Source organism: Carassius gibelio, chromosome A6 (genome assembly GCF_023724105.1).
Source record: "Carassius gibelio isolate Cgi1373 ecotype wild population from Czech Republic chromosome A6, carGib1.2-hapl.c, whole genome shotgun sequence".
In the NCBI taxonomy this organism is placed as follows: domain Eukaryota; kingdom Metazoa; phylum Chordata; class Actinopteri; order Cypriniformes; family Cyprinidae; genus Carassius; species Carassius gibelio.
Genome location: NC_068376.1, coordinates 10,394,032 through 10,409,511, shown reverse-complemented (window position 1 = coordinate 10,409,511; position 15,480 = coordinate 10,394,032). Strand labels below are relative to the sequence as shown.

Genomic DNA, 15,480 nt, shown 5'->3' with positions numbered 1-15,480 from the left:
ACGTCATAATGACATTGCATCAACACCATCTTGAATCCAACCAAATTTTTAACTGCATCCACTATATCTGGTCAAACACTATTTGGTCTGTGCTGCATAGCACGAAGACAAACACACCAAATGCCTACAGTGTGGCTGCTCTAATACTCCGATAACTTTGAAGTGGCCAAAGCCATCATTGTTAGTGGTATTTGTTGAATTTGTAAAAGAGGTTTGGGAGCAAAATTTACGTTAAAATTGTGGAAGAAAAAAGTAGTTACACACACAAGATATGTTTTTGGGACACTCTCTGTATTTTCATATTTGTTTACATACTTGATCCATCTGACTATCACTTTCCCAGTCATGCGATATGGCTCTTCATGGCAGTTACCTGCGCTCTTGTGTCTACAGCTGAACTAAAGCCATGCTGATATCGAAGGTATCCACATGACGTGATGGTAGGTGGAGGTGACTGTGGTTACACCAGAGAAGGTCTGTGGTTCTACCATTGTGGAAACTTGGAACACATGTTCCCTGATAACCAATAACACTGTAGCCTTGACACTGTTTGACAGTGAATCAATGTTTGCGGTTACTATTGAATGAATGAGTGCTAAACTGAATCCTATCTGTAGCCAACTTGTCTGTGACTTCTCTTATTAAAAAAAAAAAAATCAGAGTAAAGTCTAAACAATAAATCCAAAATGAATGGCTGCTCCTGATCACTTAGGCATATGATGCCTTGCTAACTATCAGGCAAAGACTCTACAGGCAGCATTTGTGCATGAAGGGACCTCACCAAATTGATTTCAGACGGACTTCTGAGCCAGTATAACAGCTTATTGATCAACAAAACAGAGTGTTTTTGGTATAACTAAGCACATATTGAATTACTACAATACTAATTTCCTGCTAGAAATGACATCAAAAGTGGGGGAAAAAATGGTCAAAAACAACATCAGCAAACAAATTGAACACAAACCACAAACACTTTTTTTAGTGATAAGCTGGTTTCCCACAAAAGCAGTTTATTTGGTGTAGTGAAGCCTCCCCCTTCACTGATATCCATTCCATGTGTACTGCAGTGTTACACTTTCTTTCTTTCTTTTTTTCTCTCTTTCTTTCTCAGAGGCTTGCCTTAAAGTGGCTCTGGTAACTGAGTAGCAGTGGCATGGTGCATTTACAACTTTATGCAAATGACGAGTAGACAATGCCAGGTGGCAACAAATAGCTGTGAGTAATTAAAATGCACATTGTGGGATTAGTGTGTAAATAATATCATGTATTGGAAACTTTACAGTTGTTGCATGTGAGTTTTGCAGATTGGCCATATGGTTAATGTTCAGCTTGAATACTATATAAAAACACCAAAAAACATCTAATATAGAACATGTATATTAATAGAGTTAAATAAGAAATAAGAAAGGAGCTAGCTTTTTGCACTGTTAAAACCAACTGTAATTTATGCAGATAATTGTTTTGCTTCCGTTTTCCCAGTTTACCAAGGCAGCCATGTTGCAGGATGTTTTGCCACTCATTCCGACTGAGGGTATTTGTTCAGCTGGGAAAGTGATGATGCTGCATACCGTCTAGACATATCACATGACTGGGTCCTGTCCCAACTGGCACAATTAGTGTGCACTCGTGGTCTTGTGGACCCCACTGGCCACCACATACACATGTTTAGTCCACGAGAATGTAGGGTATTCCATTCATCATTTTAGCTTTGAGAACAATGCTTGTGAGTGTCCACATTGCAATCATTATGTGCCACTTCTGCAGGCTTCTAAGTTATGTAACTAAAGTGAATACTCAGGGGAAGAAAATGAGAGTTAAGGGTATCATTTTAAATAGGGCCTGGGATATTGCTCACATGAATGTCTATGAATGTTAAATTGGACAACGTCTGTGTTTGTTTTCTGACACCTGGTAGGCCTATAGATATTAATTCCAATGTTCAACTCTACATTGGATAAACAAATAGGCTACTGATAAATAGGATCCCCATATTGCTCTGGCTATAGGATACAAAACACTATTGTAGGACACACACACACACACACACTGGTGGCCTATTCCTATCATTATGGTGACAGTCCAATTGTTCTTCTACTGTACAAGATGCATTTTCTATATCTTCTTACCCTACCCTAACCCTAAACCTACCACTTACACAAAACTTTCTGCATTTTTAGATTTTCAAAAAACTCTGTTCAGTGTGAATAAGCTTGTTTCCTCATGGGGACCAAAATATTAATAATAATTTCCCAACAAGGTCAAAATGGACCGGTTTTACTATAGCCTACTTGTATGGACATTTGGTCCCCATACTGTATGGAATGCCAGGTACACACACACATTTATTTATTTATTTATCTTTAGTAAAAAAGAGAAAAAAAGTTTTTAGTATTGTAATTAAGAGTAACGGAACGGCGGTAGGCTATATGACACTGGAGCGTAAAACTGAGAGGGAAGAAATTCGGAATGACAGCAAACTCGTAGCCCACACCAGAGGCTCCCAGACAGAGGGGAACTGTCCTTGGTACTGTCCTTGGTACATAGCTCACAACGACAACATTTACTGTGAACTGTGGCAGCCATCATATATTCTCTCATCAGCGTAGCCTACTACTATTTTTTCTATAAAATATAGACTAAATTTTTAATTTTAAAATATGTATAATAATAAATACAAATAAATAATTACATTTTCCATGAATTGACAGTAGACTCGTTTATTTTATGTTTATTTGCTGTATTTATTAACCGTGGTGTTGTTTGTCTTCAAGGACCTGTTTTACGTTTTATTTGTGCAGCAAATAAAATCCATGAAAAAAAGTTTCGGATACAGTGAGAAATGTAACAAGAAAATGTAGATTACACTGATGTTCAGTGGTCTTTGAACGAGTCTTGTGAAATGTTACAGCATGTTGAAATCTGCACAAGCTCTAACACAGTTAAGTTCCACATACCTGCGCTGAGACGTGCCTGTTAAGCGCGCGTTCTTCAGTTCTTCTCGAGCAATTGTGCAATAGCCTTTATCTCATAGCAGATAGGTTTGCTGAAGTCAGACGAACCTCTGGAACCCGTCACACATGCATATGGTGAGAAGCGTTTCACATCATGCAGGGCTAGTGTTGGTGATGCTCTAACATCGCTCTACCTCTCTGCACGTCACTGACGGGTCACGGTCCGACAACGACTGTTTGTATGCGTACTTTGTCATTGCTCTTGTATTAGCTACTGGTTTGAGGTAGATGAAAGTCTGTGTCATCACTGTTGTTATGTTAAGGATGTTGGATTTGGTGTAATGTGTTATGGGTGTTTTCTTTGCGGAGGCTGATTAATGCTATAAACTTTAACGTTTTTTCTTTGGGGGTTGTCAGACCGAAATAATATATATTTTTAGCTTGATGTGTAGGGTCTGGTAAAATTGAAACCGACAATAATAATAAAAGGCCAAATAATAATAATAATTATAATAATAAATAATTTATTATATATATATATATATATATATATATATATATATATATATATATATATATATATATATATATATATATATATAAATAGAGAGAGAGAGATACTTTATTATGGATCAGACACACATACAAATCTTGTATATGGTCTGGAAGTCATGGCCTAATGGTTACAGAGTTTGACTCCTAACCCCAAGGTTGTGGATTTGAGTCTTGGGTTGGCAATACCATGACTGAGGCGCCCTTGAGCAAGGCACTGAACCCCCAACTGCTCCTCGGGCGCCAGCATTAATGGCTGCCCACTGCTCCGGTTGTGTGTGTGTGTTCACTGCTGTTTGTGCACTTTGGATGGGTTAAATGCAGAGCACGAATTTTGAGTATGAGTCACCATACTTGGCTGTATGTCACGTCACTTTCAAATAGTTTTCTTTCCCATAGCAGTGTGGAATTTTGATTGAGTGTTAACTGCAAATAAAAATATTACTGTCAATGGAAAAATCCTTTTGGTCTACAGTAACTGATAATCCCTGCTGAAAAAATGACAGCATATGTTGGTTAGGTATGTTTTGAAGCTTTGCTGCTGGTTTGAGCTGGTCATGTGCTGGTCCTAAGCAATTAGCTCCTGCTCAGGACCATCTTAAACCAGCTCAGGACCAGCACATGACCAGCTTAAATCAGCTCATGATCAGCTAAGGACCAGCTCAAACCTGCATCCATACTTCAAAATATACCTAACCAGCAGATGCTGTTTTTTTTTCCCCAACAGATATGTCATGAGCTTCTGGATAAACTATATATAATTACCATTTATGCTTCTTTTGACTCTTAGCATTACTTTTTATCTGCACCCTGCACTGGTGCAGTGTCAGCTTCATTTTCAACAAGGGACATCAACAGACTTGAGTTTGATTTTCCCTTCTTTATTTGCAATATCATACATTAGGTACAAATGGCAACAGGATTGCATGGAAAAGCATATATTCTGTTAAGACAACAAAGGCAGGGCTAACATACACTTCTACAAAATACAACATTTTACTTGGTTTATTTATATGTTATGGATCAATATTACTGTGTATAAGAACAGAGATAGTGCTTTGGGTTAATTTCAGGGCCTTGCTATTTGAGAGACAAAGAGAGCAAAATAAGGCATTCTGTTGATTTTGTCCTCTAAATGAACATGATACATTTAACAGTTAGAAATAAAACAGGTGGACTGAATCACACAAAGCAAAAGGACCACAGGGTGATGTACCATCCAACCTACACACAAACAACAACAAAGTAATGAACAAACAGCGTGATAAGATGAGGAGCAAAGTTCTTGCTCTCCTCTTCAACAAACACAAAAATTAATAGTACCGGAACAAACATGAATGGCTGACTAATTGGGAAAGGTAATTCCACCTTGTTTTTATAATATGGTTGTAATCAATTAACAATTATAATAGATGACAAGAGATGACTAAAGAAGCAGATCCAGTACATTTAAAGGGATCGTTCACCCCATTCTGTCATTTACTCTCTCCCATGTCTTTCCAAACCTGTATGACTTCCTATCTACTGTGGAAGAAGATCAATCTTTTTTACACAATGTTAACCAAAATAGTTTTGACTACTATCAATCTTCAAAATATTTAGTGTTCCACAGAATAAAAAAAGTCATGCAGATTTTGAACATCACGAGGGTGAGTAAATGATGACAAACTTTCCAATTTTGGGTGAAATTTTCCTGCCCCCGGAAAGCTAAACAACTGAGGCAAACAAGCAATAATGTTAACATTTCATTCATCCATTTGTTCATGTATTCAATCATTAATTAAGCATCACAGGAATAGAAAGAACTGGGTAAGGCATATGGATCATCTTACAGTAGAGGAAACTCAAAGCATGCCATGTTAAACCTGTTTTCAAAAAATGGCTATGCAACTTTCTTTACAACAGCCAAGGTAGTACACATGATTGAATGTCAGATACACAAAGCAAGAGATACACTGATGCGATCTCAAGAGAAGTAGCAGCACTGAGTTAACAGTACAGCTACATGAGACCAGTGCTCATAATACTGGATTCAATACTGGCAAACATCGTTGTGGCTACGCAGTTAGTGCAACACTGGTCTTGCTGGGTTCAGTATGGCACTGATGCAAAGCAGGTTTTTGGAAAGACCCACGAAAAGAACGATGGGAGTTTGCATATGATTTCAACATAGACGTATTTAGCACTGATGGGATTTTACGGCAAGATTAACATTGTTAAATCAACACAAATAATAGAGAAGACAGAAGTGAGTTGATCTAAACTATGGGGCCATATATTTGCCATTATGTGACAAAAAAAGAGGGGAAAATATAAAACTGGCAAGTATATTATAGTGCTAGAAGAAAACTGAAACCTGTGATCTAAAATCTAAACAAGCCAATTGTTCCATGTGTTATTTTCATCTAATTCTGAAATGTTTTACATAATATGCATTACTTCTAACAGCAGAAAAAGATGGGAAGAAGAACATAAATAATCTCACAAACTACAATATCAAGACATTAAAATAATTGAAACTGAGAGTTACACTATTAAATATGTGAATGGAGACAAATCTTTCATATGTATCTGGCTTGTTCATACTCCATGCTGTAATAATCTTATAATCTCAATTTTATATTCCATTGATAACAAAACATTCCTCACAAATACACACAAATCTTTTCAAGTGGATCCTTTGCATTCCAAAACATGCAAACAATGCTAGTTATCAGAACATAGAAGGATGACAGCAGCCAATCAGCTCACACTTTCAAATGTAATCCAATCAGATTACACATAACAGCCAAAAGCAAAGTACAGTTGAAAAATCGAATGGCGAAAGCACATTTGTAAAGGATTTCATTATGCAAAGTACAAGGTCATATTACAATGTCTACAACAGTACACACCAATGATAACAACAATTACACAAATATCTACCTGAAGAATAGCATTATAGTAGCTGACTGTGTAATGATGTGGTTAATACAAAATTACACATTTAAAAGGGACAATGATAGTTGAAATGTGGACTATTAAAGTAACTAAAAACATTAAACCAACTAACAATTGTACCTCCATTTTAGGGTTAAGGGATAGTTCACCCAAAATGAAAATTCTGCCATTTATTCATGCTGGTAACCAAACAGATGCTAGTAGACTTCCATATTATGAGGGAAAAAAAAAAACAGTTTGCTTGCCAACATTCTTCAGATTATCTTCTTTTGTGTTCAACAGAATTAAGAAACTCATACATGTTCGGAACAACTTGAGGGTGAGTATATAATGACAGTATTTCCATTTTTGAACTATTTCCTTAAGAGTTAATGCAAACTTGCTTTCATTTTTTCCCTCAGTTGTAATTTTGCTAGTGTCACAGAAATTTCACCTTTGTAATTTAACAAAATCACATTTAATTAGTTTAAAAATGTTCTTATACTGTTAAAATAGCATGTTTTATTAAGTATAACCAAAATATTGAAGCAGAAGATAAATATGACATAACGATGTTACATTTTATCGTCAATTGTGTTAAATCCAAACATGATGTAAAGGTTATTCTGCAGGTATAGCAGATATTAACATTTACTGTTCAATATTTACTTGTATGCAGACAATGAGAATTTGAGAACAACATAATTAGAGCTTGACATAAATGCCAACACTTAAATATTTCTGCCTCTCATAATATCTCTCATTATCAAAACAAAACACACACATACACACAACATTTTCTTATGTTCCCAGGATATTTTCTGCTATGGCAAAATAGAGGATATTTTAAAAACATTTGGTGAATTAAAGGGATAATGAGGTAATACCATTATTATTCTGTCATTTTTTATGGTTAAAAGTGTATATGTGTTTACTGTTAAATAAAACCAAACCATTCTAAATGCACACAGACACACACAAAATAAAATAAAAATTAAACCTTGAAACATTAAACATTTCATGCATCCAAAGCTCCGATTGTGGATTGTAAAAACTCTTGGCACCCTTATTTTTGCCATAGAACAAAAATAAAATGCAAACAAGTGTTAAACTGGAGAGCCAAGTTGTCATGTCATACCTGAAATATGTGCAAATATTACACTGAGAGATGTTTAGTATTTTATTTAAAATATTTAACGACACTAACACTGAAAAAACACTGGCGATTCCAAAAAGTGAGTACTTAAACTGACACCAAAATAAATCTGTAAAAAGATAAATTGGTACAGTGCTAAGGGGAAGGCAGAAACCCCATTGGCTTTGGCGATTACCTTTAGAAATCCTGAATGGGAAGACTTAGGAAGTCTTAGGAAGCACACAACTCTATTTCTGTTATTCGGCTTTGGGAAGATGTGGCAAAATCATGCTGTGTCAGCCACCAGGGGCTTGAGATAAGATGGCCTTTTTATATAGACTTTTAAATACTGGTCTGCACGAAGTCAAACAAACAGTTTGTAATGTAAACAGCCCTTCCTAACCAGAGTTTAAGTGTTAAAAAAAAATCTTTCAATCTGTTTTCAATCATTAAGGTAAACTCTTTGACTGGCCTACATTGAAATGATGTGAAAAAGTGAAGAATTACTAGATAAAAAGAAACAAAAAACAAACACAAAACCTGGACATGATTTGATTTAAGACGTGAGTTGTGGTTTTGATTTAACATTTGTTAGATAAAAGGGTAAAGGCAAGGGCAGAGCTTTGGGGTTGTAGGTAGATTCACATTCATTCCCTCTTTTTTCCATTTTATTCACTGTTGATGATGGAGGGATGGATGAATTGAGGATTGATGAAGGAAAATCCATCAAATTCAGCCTGGTCGATGTTGGCGATAACCAGCTCGTCAGGAGGGGTCAGTTGTGGCTGTGTGCGTGTGAAGAACTTGTCAAAGTTCTCTGCCCCCTTTCCGCACTATTAAAAAAAAAAGGTAGCGAGAGAGAGAGAGAGAGAGAGAGAGAGAGAGAGAGAGATTAAGATAGAGATTACTTTTGACAGTTTATTTATAGTGTTAATCATATCACATACAGATACACAAATGCCACAGTGCAATGTTCGTTAAACACATTGTAAAACACACATTGTAATGCAGACAACAAACATAGTTTAAAGTTAGAATGTTTTATCTTTGGTTGGAACTCTAAATACTAGGGATTTGATTAATATTCTTTGTGAGAAGAATATGAAATGATCTGATGCCTTTTTATACTTGTGTTCCCAAATCCCTTATGTCCAACTCACAGATTAACACTCTTCAGATTTCACATTATATGCCCTAGTTCCTCTTCATCTGGATGATAATGCAATTGGCTCTACTGGTTTGGAGAACACAGATGTGGAAGCCAAACACTCTGCTAACCGACCTTAGCTTTCTACATGAGTACTTTGCATTACTCTGTTAATATAAGTGTAAAACCTGAAGCTTAAAAATATTTATCTGAGCGATAAAACAACATGGTAATCACAATCAGCTATTTGCTATTCTCATTTTCCATATATTCCATGACTGGCACACAAGTACTTCTACACCTTATAAGCATCTTGACAAATTAACTAACATTAATACCTGGCACTCAATCAATCAATTAGTATACATCTTTAACCTCCATACCATGTGTATTAAAAAGTACCAGAAGCACATTTATAATAACCCTATTATTATGACGAATAAATGATTCAAAGCTCCTCATTAATGATATATACATGTGTGGCTTATAAGGTGTGCAGGTTTCAGATCCTTTTTGTTAGGGCTTTCAAGAATTGTTTTAACACAAGAACACAAGATTTACTTGTATGACTTCACACAATGTTTAAAAGAAGGCTGTCAATTTAACACAAAAATGAATTACAAAGAATGATTTACAAATATGTGTGTGAACAAAATGAATAGTTTTAATCATGCCCCTGTTTTCCTTCCATCAGAGCAGTTCAAGAACCGCAAAAAGTGACATCGCAGCCATTTCCTTCATGTGTACATGGAACAACAACTTAAAAATAGTGCAGACTGATCTAAATTATTTGCAATTGTTTTGATAAATTATTTGGCATACCATGCAATGAAAAATATCTTTAATCGAAATCGACTTAAGTCTGAAATGTAATTTACACAAACTGTTAGAAAGAAAGGATATGGATTTTCCCGTTTTTAAAGCTGCCAGATTCTATAAGACATGCAGCTCAAGATGTGCCTTAAAATAGAAGACAACCCTCCCCCTTGTATGATATTTGAAAGGAGAGATGAATGGTGACTCAGAAACTGAGAGAAATGGTCAAATGTAAATGCCTTGTCATGCTCTCTTATGAGGAAGATCTTCCCATCATGTGTGAATGATGCGACACTGAGGGGGAATCCATCTGGTTGTTTTCCAACAAGTATGCAGATCAATTAAAGTTGCAACTGTCATAATCGCACATAAACACAGAGACCATAAAAATACATTTTTTCAGACACAGAGGTCCATGTGGGGCACTTCCTACGTCAGCAGTGGAACTAATGATTGGCTAAATGTTTAAAATGGTAGCTGTGCTGAATTAAGCCTGTTTCACCCCCCACCATTAGTGAGAAAGGGACACGGGGTCCGTCTCTGGCCTACTTTTGACCATGAGAGGAAGCAGCATTTTAGCTTCAGGATGTCCTGAGGGGACATCAGAAAATTGTTGAAAACAAGCAAACAAGAATATTCAAAGTGACAGGTGATGTTCACAACACACTCACGCATAACACAGGAGAATAAAAAATAGGACATCATAAGAAACAAGTACTCGAGACAAACTAACCCTTCTCTTCTTCTCTGTTTTGTCCCTAGTGATGTGACAGAATGACCTATTCAAAGATATATGTGTGGGAGAGCATGTGTGCTCGTGAAGGGGAAACAACTACAGTATGACCCACTTTAGAAGTCATATGCATGCAGACTGTTTTTTCAGCTCATCCCTCCCTCTCTCGCTCTCTCTCACTCAAACAACACACACACACACACAACCATACCAAGGACAATCTAAGCTATTTAGTATGACAAATGGCTCTCTCTCTATCCTTTTAGTATCTTGACAAAATATTCTCACTTCCTCCACAGGCACTGTCTCAGAAAAGCAAAACCAATTCATAACATGTTTCACCAAAAAATAAATAAATAAATTATTAGAACAAATATCAGAAGGCACAGAAATCTTAAATAGCAATAAGCATTCATCAGGGCTAGTAGAAGTGGTTTTCACTGCATTGCAATTTTTACAGAAAAAAAAAAAATGTTATAGTAAAACCTGGTAATTGGTAATATTTATATACTTTATAAACTTAATAATACTTAACACATACGTTTTATACACTTTATTTATTTAATAAAGTTACGTTACCATATACTGTAAATATTACTGTAATTTTAATGTTACATACTGTCATGATTGTTATGTGATTGTTACTTTTATAATTTTGGAAGGAAAGACTAAGAATTACCATTTTATGGACAGTGCACATATTGTACTGCCTGCATTATCATGGTGGTTATCAGTGCATTCTTAGGTAAAAAGTGGTTTTGGTACTTCAAGTAGACTACTATATTAACATATCGATTCATAAAAAAAAATACAGTTATAAGTATTACAGGCACAAGTATTTCATCCCGTAATACCTAAAACACCGTCCCCATTTTTTAAAGGGAATTTTTGGCAAACAAATACACAGAAATATAATAACATTTACTCTCCTGTAGCTTAATTACCATAATTATTTAGCAATATTTTAATATTCATGCCTTTCCAGGGCCACTTCACCATTAAAACTCTCAACCCTGCACAAGCTCTTAGTTTTTTTCATCAGCAGATGATAAATACACACGTAAGCTGAAAATGAATAGACCTGAATGGATTTTCTTACCACTTTGGGTTTGAATGGAGGCTGTATTTCTCTGTTTTCCAGACGTTCCCAGTCAATCCGGCGGAAGAAAGCATGTTCCCTAATATCTCTTTCCCCCTCTGGGCTGCAGCCCAGACGCTTTGAAGAGTGTTTTGTCATCATCTGAGACACAAGACAAAATATAATCATTACTGTCTAAACATTAGCACATAATATATATATATCTATAACTAACAAAATGTTCAGTTTACAGGCATATGCTCAACTATAAATGTCATGATAACACAATTTCAAATATGGGTTGACCAACTGCATGGACATGAACATTTTGTCAACAATTAGTCTAGGTTCAGTTGCATATGAACATCTATTATGAAACTGTAACTGCAGTTACTTAATATGAAGTAAAAAAGATAACCCTAACAGCTAACCACCTTCAAGACACTCATTCTCCAGGGTCATATTTCATAACACTTTAGTCTGGGGACCAATTCGCATGCTTAACTATCTATTAACTATGACTTTTGCCTTAATAAAATCCTAATTTGCTGCTTATTAATAATACGGTAGTTGTTAATTTTAGGTATTGGGTAGGATTAAGTGATTTAAAATATAATCATGCAGAATAACGCACTAATATGTGCTTTATAAGTACTAATGAACCGCAATATGCTAGTAATATGCATGCTAATAAGCTTCTAGTTAATTGCTACTTAAACTTAACTGTGAACGAATATTTCACAGACCCAACACGATGCAAAGAACTTTACAAACGTTGGCAGTTACAACAGCTGCATGGTTAAAAAGTACTCAACTAAAGAAAAAGTTTTATTTTTATTTTTTATTAAATGGTGACTTAAATTTGCCAGGAAGATTGATTTCAGGTAAATTTCTAATTAATTATACCTCTATAAAGTCCTGGGCTTTTCTAGGTCAGCTTCTGACAACCACTATGTATCCATTAGTAAGCGGCACAGTTTATAAGACACACGCACACACATTTCAAAACACCCAGAAATGAAAACAGATGAACTTATAGCTCTACCACTGACAAAAAGACACAAGGTGATAGAGAACATTATAAAAGTGAGACAGTGTGTGATGAGACAAATCATCAGCTGTGTTGTGTCCTGCTTTACCTAGCAGGATGTTCTTACAATAAAACTTGCACAAAGTATTTTGGTATTACTGTGGTATTCCCGAAAGTACCTGAGATCTACACAGAAAAATAAATGTGGAAAATTTTAAGGCAATATCTTCTGTAAATTTTTTTTACAAGAAAAGTTAAATGTTACAGGTCAAGGCAAAAAGAGAACAAGGTATAGATTCAGAACTTGCATTTAAACAGAGAATTTAATGTGAGTGTTCAGATATGTCATATAATTGCTTTATTTCTGCTAAATAGTATGTTGGTTTGTACTGCTTAAAAGAAAATATAATTTATTACTGAATGTATCAAATGTGTGTATATATATATATATATATATATATATATATATATATATATATATATATATATATATATATATATATATATATATATATATATACAGTATTGTTCAAAATAATAGCAGTACAATGTGACTAACCAGAATAATCAAGGTTTTTAGTATATTTTTTATTGCTACGTGGCAAACAAGTTACCAGTAGGTTCAGTAGATTGTCAGAAAACAAACAAGACCCAGCATTCATGATATGCACGCTCTTAAGGCTGTGCAATTGGGCAATTAGTTGAAAGGGGTGTGTTCAAAAAAATAGCAGTGTCTACCTTTGACTGTACAAACTCAAAACTATTTTGTACAAACATTTTTTTTTTTCTGGGATTTAGCAATCCTGTGAATCACTAAACTAATATTTAGTTGTATGACCACAGTTTTTTAAACTGCTTGACATCTGTGTGGCATGGAGTCAACCAACTTGTGGCACCTCTCAGCTGTTATTCCGCTCCATGATTCTTTAACAACATTCCACAATTCATTCACATTTCTTGGTTTTGCTTCAGAAACAGCATTTTTGATATCACCCCACAAGTTCTCAATTGGATTAAGGTCTCGAGATTGGGCTGGCCACTCCATAACATTAATTTTGTTGGTTTGGAACCAAGACTTTGACCGTTTACTAGTGTGTTTTGGGTCATTGTCTTGTTGATACAACCATTTCAAGGGCATGTCCTCTTCAGCATAGGGCAACATGACCTCTTCAAGTATTTTAACATATGCAAACTGATCCATGATCCCTGGTATGCGATAAATAGGCCCAACACCATAGTAGGAGAAACATGCCCATATCATGATGCTTGCACCTCCATGCTTCACTGTCTTCACTGTGTACTGTGGCTTGAATTCAGAGTTTGGGGGTCGTCTCACAAACTGCCTGTGGCCCTTGGACCCAAAAAGAACAATTTTACTCTCATCAGTCCACAAAATGTTCTTCCATTTCTCTTTAGGCCAGTTGATGTGTTCTTTGGCAAATTGTAACCTCTTCTGCACATGCCTTTTTTTTAACAGAGGGACTTTGCGGGGGATTCTTGAAAATAGATTAGCTTCACACAGACGTCTTCTAACTGTCACAGTACTTACAGGTAACTCCAGACTGTCTGTGATCATCCTGGAGGTGATCATTGGCTGAGCCTTTGCCATTCTGGTTATTCTTCTATCCATTTTGATGGTTGTCTTCCGTTTTCTTCCACGTCTCTCTGGTTTTGCTCTCCATTTTAAGGCATTGGAGATCATTTTAGCTGAACAGCCTATCATTTTTTGCACCTCTTTATAGGTTTTCCCCTCTCTAATCAACTTTTTAATCAAAGTACGCTGTTCTTCTGAACAATGTCTTGAACGACCCATTTTCCTCAGCTTTCAAATGCATGTTCAACAAGTGTTGGCTTCATCCTTAAATAGGGGCCACCTGATTCACACCTGTTTCTTCACAAAATTGATGACCTCAGTGATTGAATGCCACACTGCTATTTTTTTGAACACACCCCTTTCAACTAATTCAACTAATTGCCCAATTGCACAGCCTTAAGAGCGTGCATATCATGAATGCTGGGTCTCATTTGTTTTCTGAGAATCTACTGAACCTACTGGTAACTTGTTTGCCACGTAGCAATAAAAAAATATACGAAAAACCTTGATTATTCTGGTTAGTCACATTGTACTGCTATTATTTTGAACAATACTGTATATATATATATATATATATATATATATATATATATATATATATATATATAATTTATTTATTTGTTTTTGTCAGGGATGTAGCTTATATGTATCTCACTGAAAACAAAATGTTAAGATGTTCTGGAAACAGCAATTGTGGAAATACTATATTAAAGAGAAAATATGAAATCTAGTCATGTTTTTGTTGATGTTAGTGAAAATGATGAAAATAATATGTATTTCTGATTTACCACAGTAGCCGAGTAAAGAAGAAATGGTCTGTTTCACTCTCACTATTAAATTCTGGCAATACAGTTAAAAGTTTTGGTCTTTAGTCAGACTGAAGATGAATCCAGTAACACTGCATTCATGGCAAATGAAACCTCAACACTGATAAGACTTTTATTAAAAATGAAACCAGGTTTGGGTGTTCTTATCTAAATTGGATCAGCTCCTGCAGTGGATTTCTGATGGGCAGTGGATTTCTGAGCAGATGCATGACATATGAGTGATTAAAAGAAGTGATAACGGTACAATATATATATATATCTTTTTTTTTTCAGTTTTTTACATTCCAGTAACTTTCAGTAAATGTAATTTAAGAAATACTGATAACAAATTTCAGTGTATTTCTGTCAGAATGACCTTGGATTCATGGGAACCTATGAACTGTTTTTTTAAATGACTCAAATCTCTTCTTCTGAGATACATACAGTATCCTCCTCATTTGTCAGGTGTGAAATGAGCCCCTAAACTAGTACTTTCTGGTCTTAGCCACAAACATCCATAGTTCTGGAGAATAAAAAGTCTGTAACTATTAAGTCGAGAAGTCTACAACTACTTTCAGAAGCTAAGATAAAAAATACAGACATCAAAATAGTAGAATAATGTATTGGTGATTTTTTGTTCCTTGTTCTTAACTTACTAGAGACCAAAAAACTTCCTTTCACCCCCAAGATTTTCTCTCTCTAATGTGAAAACACGGAGT

General features: G+C 35.4%; 2 protein-coding genes across 3 annotated transcripts in view; both read right to left on the bottom strand.

Moving 5' to 3' along the window:
- Window positions 1–3,122, bottom strand: part of LOC128015460 (voltage-dependent calcium channel gamma-5 subunit) — a 35,670-nt gene extending 32,548 nt beyond the window's left edge. Inside the window, exon 1 of the mRNA XM_052599294.1 lies at window positions 2,955–3,122. The gene's annotated coding sequence lies outside the window, so the exon portion shown is untranslated. The remainder of the gene's footprint in view (window positions 1–2,954) is intronic.
- Window positions 3,123–4,368: 1,246 nt separating this feature from the next.
- The window catches only part of LOC128015459 (protein kinase C alpha type), a 105,537-nt gene continuing 94,425 nt past the window's right edge, over window positions 4,369–15,480 (bottom strand). For both annotated transcript variants that reach the window (XM_052599291.1, XM_052599292.1), the window contains 2 exons: window positions 11,353–11,493; window positions 4,369–8,390 (listed from right to left, as the gene is read on the bottom strand). In XM_052599291.1, the coding sequence (XP_052455251.1) occupies window positions 8,226–8,390; window positions 11,353–11,493 (306 nt within the window). In that variant the 3' untranslated portion in view covers window positions 4,369–8,225. The remainder of the gene's footprint in view (window positions 8,391–11,352; window positions 11,494–15,480) is intronic.